At 37.6% G+C, this 12106-nt stretch overlaps 1 protein-coding gene across 1 annotated transcript; it reads right to left on the minus strand.

Moving 5' to 3' along the window:
- Positions 1–1084: 1084 nt before the first annotated feature.
- On the minus strand, positions 1085–9829 carry LOC149843114 (ubiquitin-conjugating enzyme E2 8-like). The gene is made up of 5 exons (XM_090001699.1): positions 9783–9829; positions 7472–7494; positions 1491–1618; positions 1308–1412; positions 1085–1243 (listed from the first exon to the last, which is right to left on the minus strand). The coding sequence occupies exons 1-5, from the start codon at positions 9827–9829 to the stop codon at positions 1085–1087; spliced, it is 462 nt and encodes a 153-aa protein (XP_089857825.1).
- Positions 9830–12106: the final 2277 nt, after the last annotated feature.

Here is a 12106-nt window from a genome sequence, read left to right on the forward strand (position 1 = left end):
TCCAAGCCCATACATGGATGGACGGTGAAGATGTCCAATCACTTTCTTAAAGTGATTTGACAGATCACTTGCTCAGCTCTCCTCCACAATTATGAGTTATGTAATCAAATGAAACCGTGACCCATAAAAAAAACAATCAAGAGAGACAAGGACCCAGCTCGACCCATTAACTTTGAAAAAGTCAACAGTCAAACACACAAACGTCAAGATTTGTCTGGTCCACCTCCAAACTGCTAGCTATATCAGCACCCTCAGCGACTTTGTCGGCACTTGAAACTTCAAACAAAATTTTCAACAAAAAGGAATTCACAGGCAACTACGTCCACATCCTGATTTTTCCCATGTAGATAGGAAAGCAGACACCGTTGAGAATAAAAAAAATTCCCTTATTTTAGTTGAAAATGGGGCCGATGGGGTGCGTCAATCAAATAACTCAGCATTCCTGCCGCGTTAGAGCCGCTCCAGTAAGTGTGACTTCATCTGGAAAAATTAAGAAGGCGAGCAGTTAAACCAAATCCTTGAATTTTTGGCATCTTTCAAACCAGCAGAGATGCTGTAGAGCTTTCCGGATACCAACAAATCTCAAGACCATGCACACCTCTGGTTAGTTGAGCGATATGTTAGGGAGGTAAAATATAATTATAAACCAATCAAAGCCCAAATCAACACAATCAACAGCAGATCCCTACCAATCATCAATAATTGATCTGGTAGGCAACAGTTGCACAGCACAATGGTAAACTATTTATAGAAGCACATCAACCTCAGTCTGCAAGCTAAATCATACAGCTCAATGAAGCATAACCTCATGTATGATTACCTCGAACGAATGGAAATGCAAGATGTAACATAAATCTATATGTATAGAGAAAGGGTATTTATCAGTTCCGTTCCAGGGAATGCATATCTGATCATGTAAACCAATAAACGCAATCAAAACGGTTTAGGAGACGAAGTTCTGATTCCCAGTTCGTAACACCTAAACCAGCTTTCTTTTAGTTATTCGGTCTTAACATCTGAAAGACACCTTTGATGGAGGAAGGGCGATCTCCGTCTCTTTTCGACCTAGAAACGGGCTCACCATCTACCCCATGGCATACTTCTGGGTCCAGTTGCGTGCAGTTGATTCATACTTGGATCTGTCTGTTTTGTACATGTGTTCAATCTCTGGCACTAGCGGGTCATCGGGGTTTGGATCAGTTAGGAGACAGCAGAACCTACGGACTACGGTAAAGAGTGTGGGCTGCTCAAACGAAATTTCATTGGTGCGGAAGGCATCGACAGAAAAAAAGAGAAACATTTGTTACCTTGGATATGGTGAGTGCAGGGCTCCACTGTTCCATGAGGATGTCCAGGCAGATACTCCCGTTGCTGTTGATGTTTGGGTGGAAAGCTTTGGTACGGAATGCGACCTGACCGCTCAATATGCAGTCACTCTATCCTATTAAATGACTGAAATCTAAGGGTAAGGAAAGGTTCTACTCTTTTACCTTTGGTGGCTTGAATGGGTAGTCAGGTGGGAAGTGAATGGTCACAAGAAACACACCACCAGCGTAAGGGCTTTCAGGAGGCCCCATAATGGTAGCTTGCCACTGGAACATGTCCTCTGCTACAGGACCTAAGGCACACAAAGGATAACAATAGTGGGTTTAGCCCTTGTTTGCATCATCCAAGTCTTTGAATCAGGTGGATGTATTCCATGCATGTCCAAAGACAAAGCGTTACTCCACCAAAAACATTCATCATTTTTGCATTTACAAGGCAAAAGCTGAAGGATAAAAACGGAAGGCATGATCACAAAGTGAAGGGAATATTAAAAAGTCGTCTCGTTTCATGCAAACAGAAGCAAAAGCAAATCCTAAATATTATAAAAGCAGAAGCAAGGATAATAGGGGTAAAAAATTAGATGATTTATAACTTTTTCTTAATCGATGTTCTAGCCATGTATTTTGATAATGTCATTATGAATTTGTTTGGTCATTTGTTTATATTTTTTAAAACAAAAAAGTGTTGCATGACGTTTTGTATCTTTTCAAAACTTAAAAATTACCGTTTATAATGGAAACCCCCTTCCTCTCAAATAAAATCTCTTCATTATCACTTTGCTTATCCAAAACATCTCTCTCTCTCTCTCTCTCAATGTAGCATCTTCCCTTCCTTTACAAGTGGTATGCTCATTTTCTTGTCTTTTTTTACCTATTATTTTGGTAACTAAAATGATATTTTTTCTATTTTTTCTCATTAGAAGGACAAGTAAACAAGACAAGACAAATTTTCTACAACGATATTTATTTTCTTTAGTCTTTTTAGTTGCATGTTTTAAATTAAAAATATAGTAAGTCATATAAAAAGGGTATTTTGTATATTTCAAAATTAAAATATAATATACTGTGTTTTAAACACAAACATGTTTGTAAGTCTTTATTTATTTTATTTAAAATAAAAATACAATATAGTGTTATATATATATATATATATATATATATATATATATATATATGAACATGAATCTTCTAGGCCCGGCCATACAGATGGGCCATTTAACTATGCTAGTAGAAGTAAAAGCAACACACAAGGATGCAATAGAAATAAAATAACTTTTTAAAGCCATGGCCTCGGAAATAGAAATCATTATTTTCATGATCAATCTAAGTTGCATCATGTCGCTGAAAAGAAAAAGTACAGAAAAAAAGGAGAGCAGTCTGTAAATGAATAAACAAGATTAAATCAAAGAGAGTTCTTATAAGTGATTGAGCTTGAAAGGATAACTACTTGTGAGAATGCACGAACGTGCATATAACCAGCCTGATCTTTAACGGATCAGTCTCACAGAAATCACAATTACAAGGCCCCATAAATTCTTCCAATGTGAGATGTAGAATATAGAGTTCATAAGACTAGATTTAATAGCTCTCTTATGTAAATGCAATCCTCAGACCTGCAGCATAAGAAATAAGAATATTACGGATGTAATTAACCCACAAGAATATTACGGATGTGCAACTCTTTGCTTTTTTTTTTGGGAAAGGAAAGAAAACTTTCATTAAAGGAAAAATGACAGATGTCACCATAAAAAAACAGCACAAAAGGAAGAGAATACGAGGTCAATATAAGTGTTTTCAGAATACCTAATATGATCAAGGTGCCTATCATGCAAGATATTCAATTTCTTAAACAATCCAGCCAACTCTGTCCTATCCAGCTTATGTCATCCATGGGCCATTTTGCATGTGAGTAGAGCTGCACTTGCATTTGAATTCTGCCATATACTACCAAAATATACTCTTTCTCGGACTTAAATATACACCATGCTCTTGCAACATGTTTATATGCAAACATAAAACTTGGGCAAAGCTATGACTGCATCATCAAGCTGGCAAACATAAAACCATGGTTCAACTCAGCTCTTCACTAGGCTACTCTCTTCCCTTAGTTTCCTCATCAATGTCAAACCCCTTCTCTTTACTAATTTCTATTTTCTAATCAGTGCTGAGATGTTTAACCCCCTCTTTCCTAGGAATGCCTTTATTTGTCATTCTAGCATGTGAACATACAGAGAAAACAGCTAGCAAATAAGCTCAAGATGAAGTCAACAGCTATGCTCTCACCATACTAACAATGTAATGACTATTATTCTTTTATTTTGGATGGAAGTGATCATAATCCTAAACCCAAGTGGCTCCCCTAATTGAACAATATAAAGCCATAGTGTAACCTCACTGGGAGATACCACAACTACGGTTAACCACAGTATTTTCGTGAAATGCTCAGGGCAGACCAGATTGTCATGTGCCAAACCTCAAAGTGGCCATCGGGCTGGGCAAAATGCACAGGGCCCGACAGGCCCGACCTGAGCCCAATTATAATTGGGTTGGGCCGGGCTCAGGCCAGAATATGGGTCGGGCCTGTTCGGCCCTAATTGGGACACACAACTCAAACATTGAATTGGTACATCATGAACTTCTCTAAAACTAATGAGAAAAAAATGATAAAAGAAGAGGAAGACTAATGTATAGAGAAACAAACTGGTATTCTCATGCTCAACTGAAAACCACTGTTCAATTAACACGCTTGGGAACTGCATCCACCATAAGTTTAGAAGCACGCAGAGACCAATCTAAGATGCTCTATTGGCAAATAAACTAGGCACAAGAAAATCATGTTAAGTAAACAAACTAATATCAATGATAACAATCTACTTTTTGCACTATTGACAGCATGATTCAAGATCAGTCAAACCACTAAGTCAAAACAAGGTTCTCACGAGAAGCTTGGCTGCACAGTGAGGCGAGCTTCTTGCAAGAAGCTTGGTTGGCTCATCTAAGCTTGGGCTCACTTTTGTAGCTGAACCGACCATGCTTGAGACTGGTCTTAGGTTCATTTACTTAAATGATATTAGAACAAGATCATTAAAGCTCATTAAGATTGTATAATATAATATAATATAAAAATGTTATATGTGATGTGCGTTCTTTATTTTTTAACATAAACCACTTGCTATGTAAAGGTAGGGAGGGTGGTGTATGTTCGCCCCTGATGATTCACTGAATCCCACATCTGTGTTCGAGGGGTCGAATGAGCACCACATATTTACGCACATGGGGCTCGTATTCCCGTGTATGTTGACATAACTTTGCATCATAGTCGAGTGCTGTTGCAAAGACTTAAGTACCCTTTCTTGCTATTCTTACCCTGAAATGACGGTTTGAGGAAATGACAAAAATATCCTCCATTCAAAAGTTGGGAAACTATGGTTCGAGAAAAGGACAAAAAAGTCATCCATCCAGAAAGTTTGATGTTAACTATTTAAAGTGAAGACGTTCCCTATTCATTAAACTCCTGCGCCATCTGCTGTAACAGTAGCTCCCATTATCAACCCAAACTTTGCCTTCGTCTCCAGTCGAGGTTTTCGCCTTGTTTTTTATCCTGTTTTACAACACATTGTCGCCTTCTCGTGCCTGCCTTGTGTTACAAAACATTCCTGTGTCTTCTCTACATTTTTGCTGTCGTTAGGCATTATGAAAGAAAGCAATGATGCACAAACATTCCAACCAGTGCCATTAAGGCGGCGTCAGTAGCTTTCCATCTCATCATGCTATCGATAAAGAAGGCATGTCGTCTTGTGTGCCATTAAGGCATTGTTTGGTTATTGCAGGTAGATCTTGTTCTTACGATGGTTGAAAACTTATCGATATTTGTAAGACGCTAGGACCTGTTGACAAAAATGCTTGTTTACAAATGCTAGGAAGGGCCTCTACCCCATCAAGTATTCTACATTCACTTATTATATGCATTGTATCTCAAACCGCTGTATTAGTAACATACTCCCGTTTTTGTGAGATACATTTTTGTTAGTTAATATCGATTTGTTTGCTATTATGCTCAATTTCTTCCGTATCGATTTGTAATTTATTGTGCGATATATTTATCGACCTTTTAGATATTATGGTTTTGTATTGTCGAGTTGTAAGTTATTATGCTGAACTGCCGTATCAATTTTCAATATATTATTCGATATGTATATCGATTTGTAAGATATTATATGTTTTATAATATTTATTTCTAAGATATTTGTACACAGACTTTGAAAACATGTGCGTGCAGAAACACATCGTTACACGCATGCGGGGGCGATTTTCGCATTCATATTGCTGCTCTGTCAGCGATTTCTATTGAACTCACTTTACAGCCTCGTGGATATAATGAGAGCGTTATCGTCAACACACATGTACGACATGTGTCTTTTATTGGCATGGTAAGTGACAACTCGATGCTCAGTATAAGCAAATATCAAACCACACTTGCTTTGATACTGCCATTCATTAAATCGTTGCTTTGACTTGCTTAACCTTATTGGTATCCATTGTTATATGCATCTTGATTAAATCGTAGTAAACGTATGCGCTTGCTAACGGAAATTGATATATTGCTTACAAAACATTCCACTGTCTTCTCTTCTTTTTCGTTGTTGTTAGGCATTATGGAAGAAAGCAATGATGCACAAACATTCCAACCAATGCCATTAAGGCGACGCGAGTAGCTTTCCATCTCATCATGCTATCGATGAAGAAGGCATGTCGTCTTGTTTGGCATTAAGGCATTGTTTGGTTATTGCAGGTAGATCTTGTTCTTACGATGGTTGGAAACTTATCGATATTTGTAAGACGCTGGGACCTGATGACCAGAACGCTTGTGTACAAATGCTAGAAAGGGCCTCTACCCCATCAGGTATCCTACATTCACTCATTATATGCATTGTATCTCAAACCCCTGTATTAGTAACATACTTCCGTTTTTGTGAGATATATTTTTGTTAGTTAATATCGATTTGTTTGCTATTTTGCTGCCAACACAAATTGATATATTGTTTAAAACATTGTTGAGCTTATCATCAGGTTGTAATAAAGATGATGTAGCTCAATCAATTGAAATATCTGGAGAATTGAACATCTATACTAATAACGCAACTAAAGAATTGAACATCTGCACTAATGATGCACATGAAAAGAAGGGTGCAAGCATTAGACCCACTCTTGACTTGAATGTTCCAATAAAAGAAATGCAATTCAATAATGAGGTAGATTACCATGATAGTACACATAATAAAAGTGTAGGCACCGAAAATGTACATGAAAGTACACTTGACTTGAATGTTCCAGTGGAAGAAATGCAATTCAATAATGAGGTAGATTTTGATGTCAGTACACATAATAAAAGTGTAGGAACTGAGAATATACATGGAATTACACTTGACTCTGTTCCTGTAGAAGGAATGCAGTTTAATAATGAGGAAGCTGCATATAAATTTTACAATGATTATGCCTTAAAAGTTGGCTTCAGTGTGAGAATGTTTTCTTGGTCAAAAAATGCACAGGGTGTCTTGGTTAGAAAGACATATAATATGTTTGTTCCAAGCAAGGTTGGAAGAAATCAATTGGAAATCCAACAAGGAGCATGCCAGAATCAAGATGTGGATGTCAAGCAAGAATGGTTTTGAGAAGACATCTGAATGAGAAATTTATAGTTCATACTTTAATCAGTGATCATAATCATGATTTATCTGCATTATTTATGACTCCTATGCTAAGGTAACATTGTAAAGTAACTGTAGCGCATGCTACAATGGTTGAAATAGCCGATAGCGCCGACATTGCACCAAGAAAGACATACAATTTGTTTACCTACATAGATGGTGGTTGCGATAATGTGCCATTCACACCTTTGGAGCTAAGAAATCACTTGAGAAGGAAGAGGATATATAATATGAAGAATGGAGAAATATGTTCTTTGGTTGATTACTTACAGAATAAATCAAGCAATGAACATGGTTTCTTTAGTGCAATGCAAGTGTATGAAGATGAATATGTTGTAAATATGTTTTGGGCAGATTCAAAGTCAAGAGTAGATTATGAATGCTTCAATGATGTGCTTGTATTTGATACTACAATAAAGATCAATACTGAACCGTGACCATTTGCGCAGTTTGTCGGAGTGAACCATCATGCACATAGTTGTATATTAGGCGGGGCGTTTTTGTATTACCAGACCAAGGAAAGCTTTGAGTGGTTGTTTAGAGTATTTACACAGGCAATAAACGGGAAGCAACCTAAAGCTGTACTTACAAATGGTGATCACGCAATTGTGGTTGCAGTGCTTCATGTGTGGCCAGATGCACATCATCGCCTATGTTTGTGGCATATCTTTCAAAATGCAGCAAAGAACATAGGACACATATTTAATCAGAAGACAGGGTTTGACAAAAAGTTTACTAGGTGTGTGCTTGAGAGCGTAGACGAGATCACCTTTATGTCTGATTGGGAGAAAATGATTCAGACATACGACCTTGAAGATTGTCTGTGGTTACAAAATTTATATGCAGAAAAAAAGAAGTGGGCATTGGCATATGGAAGATAATACTTTTGTGCTGGTATGATAAGCACACAAAGAGCTAAATCTATGCATGCCACGCTGAAGAAAACCCTGTATTCATGTTTAACAATGTTTCGTTTCATGGAACAATATGAATTATTTGTAGACGGTCTAAGACAGAATGAGCTTGAACAAGACGTGAAATGCTTCAATACACAACCTCTAACTTTTGGCATGAAAATATTGATGTGACCTACAACTCTGTATACACTAACTGTATTTGAATGAATCAAGAAAGAGGTGTTATATGTCATGAATTGCAAAATAGAAGGATTCGTGCAAACCGAGAATATGCACAAATACCATATTTTATGGCAGGGCAAAAAGTATCACGAAAGGCAAGAACCACATGTCACGTACAATGTTAACAACGGAAGAGTTGAATGTTCGTGCAAAATGTATGAATTCAAAGGTATTTTATGCTGTCATGCATTAAAGACACTCAATCAAGAGAATATACAAGAAATACCTGAGTCTTACATAATGCCAAGATGGAAAAGACGTGCAAAGATTGAAACCATTGTTATGGACAATGTGAGTAAATTTGGCGTTGACGAGAAGTGCCACATAGCCTCCCGTTACCAACAACTGTGTAGGTCATTTATGCATGTTGCTGATTTGGCATCGAGAAGCAAAGAAGGCTTTGTATGCGTGAGAAAAGCTTCAATGGAGTTACTTAAAAACGTGGAGTTAATTCACCTTAAGTCTGTTGCAGCGAATGAATACCAGTCGAAGATAATGGGATCAAACAACGTAGGTGAAAATCATGTTTCGCTTAACACTCCTGAGAAGTTGCGCCGAAGCGTAAACATTATCTTCAACAAGTCAGTAGTGAACGTTGTTGATTATGATGGACATATTTATGAAGCGAAGGGTATGAAAAGAAAACCTGCCTCTGATCGCAGTCATCGGAGGGCAAAGGGTGCACTAGAATTGGTTGGTAAGAAAAGGACTAAGAAACAACCAACCTGTGATAAAAAACAACAAAGCCCTTCAAATGAACAGGTATGTAAGACATTATATTGCTTCCTATTACGTGAAGCTTGTCAATATCTAACTCGTGTAATGTCCAACATGCAACAATACCCTATAGAAGTAACACCAAACGTTGAAACCTTCATTCCTCCCGACCAGATTTCCGACAACGATAGCTTCAGTTTTACAAGTCTTTTGATATGTAATCAATGTTGGGAGGAGGTTTGCATTTCTTGTGAAACTTAATGCAGTGCCTTATATTTTCTATTTCATGACAGACTCTGATGCATTCGATAGATAGGTATGGGACACAGGAATCTCGTGTGGGCTATTAATTTAGTTGTCATGCCTCTTTGCATGACCCGATTTCCACATTGTCGAATTTGTTAAGAGTTTATAGTGATTTGTCAGTGACGACTTGCGGTCCGTGGTTGGATTTGCTTAAATCGATAGATAGCGATTTGTGGCTTCTGCAGAAAGTCGATTCATGACATCACTGAATGGCGATTTGTGGTTATCGTTGAATAACGATTTGTGGCATCGCAACATAGTGATTTGCGGGTATTATTGGAATGTCAATCCAAGCGGGGTGAGAAGGGTTGTTCCAATAAGCTTTTTTGGGCCATTGATCAAGGTTGCAATTCATTTTATGATCTAAGTAAGCTTTCACCTGCGTTTTTCAAGTAGGTGGTTGCACAATGTTGGACTTGTGTAATGATAATAAAAAGAAATCATTTTATGATCTGAGTTTTTTGGTTGATTTAAACAATTTCTTTATTTATTGAATTGCAATTTACATCCAATAAATAGAATGTGTCCCAACATAGCTGCCAATCTACTTCCAAGACAGTGTCATGTTCACAAGCTATGAGTGCCCTTCTTTTTCTTTATACTTGTTCTTCTTGACAATTTTTTTATGGTGCATGCTCGCCCCTCACAACTAATAATCGTTTAAGCCCTTATCGACAAGAAAAATCGCTGGGTCTACATGATAAATCGCCTTAAAGTATAAACATCTTGTAAAATAGATTATTATTTTATTTATCGTCATTTGCGCTTTACAAGTCTTTTGGTATGTAATCAATGTTGGGAGGAGGTTTGCATTTCTTGTGAAACTTAATGCAATGTCTTATATTTTCTATTTCAATGTTGGGAGGAGGTTTGGGCTTTACAAGTATTCCGATTTACACAATGATTAAAGCGCAAATGACGATAAATAAAGAAGGGCACTCATAACTTGTAAACATGACACTATCTTGGAAGTAGATTGACAGCTATGTTGGGACACATTCTATTTATTGGATGTAAATCGCAATTCAATAAATAAAGAAATTGTTTAAATCAACCAAAAAACTCAGATCATAAAATGATTTCTTTTTATTATCATTACACAAGTCCAACATTGTTCAACCACCTACCTGAAAAACGCAGGTGAAAGCTTACTCAGATCATAAAATGAATCGCAACCTTGATCAATTGCCCAAAAAAGCTTACTGGAACAACCCTTCTCACCCCACTTGGATTGACATTCCAACAATACCCGTAAATCACTATGCTGCGATGCCATAAATCGCTATTCAACGATAACCACAAATCGCCATTCAGTGATGTCATGAATCGACTTCCTGCAGAAGCCACAAATCGCTATCCAGCGATGCTCATAAATCGTTGTCTGACTCACAACACAAACTATCCAGCGATGGCAACAAATCGCTGTCCAACTGACAGCACACATCGCTTTCCCGCGATAACCACAACTCGCTATGTAGCGAATATGAAGTCGACTTACGCAGCTCCAAGCGATAGCCACAAATCAAAGCTTACACTTCTGGACAATTGAATTGTCATTCAACTGATGATCACTACTATAAATCGTTGTCCAACGAATATGAAGGACAACCTCAGCATGATCAGGCGGCGCGCTTGGAATTCTGCTGCGAAATTGAATAAGGAGGGAAACCAATCACAAACAGCTTTGAATTGTAACACCATAATTGTTTTTCATTTTAATCCATCACTTATAAGACCCAATGCTTTTAAGATTGCTAGAGTGTAAGAATCAATATATGCAAATCGATCGCACCAAATGGTGTTAGGACTGTTTTGCTGTAAGCTTGCATTCGATGATTGTTTACTTAATTTTTCATTGGACAAAAGGTCTCCGTAATTATTACCGTTATCCCAGTAAGGTAGGCCTTCTTGAAATCCAGTGGACTATGGCAATTATTCCTCTTCTCCTTCCTCTTCTTCTTCGTCTGTATTGATCGAGGTCATAAGACCACCTCATCTAATCGATGTACTACTTATACGCCTCGCATGTTCCACAGTACTCTACGAGGAAAGGAAAATAGGTCCTCAATAGGCTGTCCTAGGAAGGAACAAAACGTTTGTTGTTTACAAATCGCAATACACATATGCATTTTGTACGGACAATAAAGGATGTATCGTAAATTTTTGATTTATCATACATTATCCATTGATCACGGTGGTTGAGCAGTAGATCTTTTGGCTCATAAATAGTCGCATAAGTACTGGATGGTGTGATTATCTTCTACTTCGTGAACCAACAACAGTGAAACCGACGGTTCCTTTATAAACCTGGAGTTCCTCCCTAGAACATGTAACCAGCTACATAGAAAATTATGGTCGGTGAGGCAGACAAAGACAACTACACGACCAACAATGGCGAATCATGCGTATATTGTCTACACATCGTCTCCATTTTCATCAAAATCCGTCTCTTTCATGCCGTTTTTGCGATTTGTGTTGTGTACTCTATAATGTAATTTCAATATCGTTCATTGCAATGTCCTTATTCATTTCAATAGAACATCCACCGAAGAAGTTGGGCGAGAACTTAGTCAATCACTCCTGGAGGACATCAAAAGAATGCACAATGAATTCGCACAATGCAACATGATCAGTAATTTTGTTCGTATGAAACCAGTAGGAGTTGTCTATATACGTAAGCCATGTGTATGTACGTTAACAACACCATATTTGCTGCAAACAAACTATATCCAATTTCGTCAGTTATATTAAAAGCAACGCACCAAGCAAGACTATAAGAATCGTCAGCCCGTATTTCATGGTATATCGGTTGTATTTTATGTTGCTTTTGGTTATTGATTTAGTCCAGTTGATTCGTATGTTAACATTGCTGTTAACAATGTTTCAGTTTGCAGACTATCTTACGCTGTTT

The sequence above is a fragment of the Nuphar pumila genome, chromosome 3 (genome assembly GCF_984573655.1).
Source record: "Nuphar pumila chromosome 3, dmNupPumi1.hap1.1, whole genome shotgun sequence".
In the NCBI taxonomy this organism is placed as follows: Eukaryota; Viridiplantae; Streptophyta; class Magnoliopsida; order Nymphaeales; family Nymphaeaceae; genus Nuphar; species Nuphar pumila.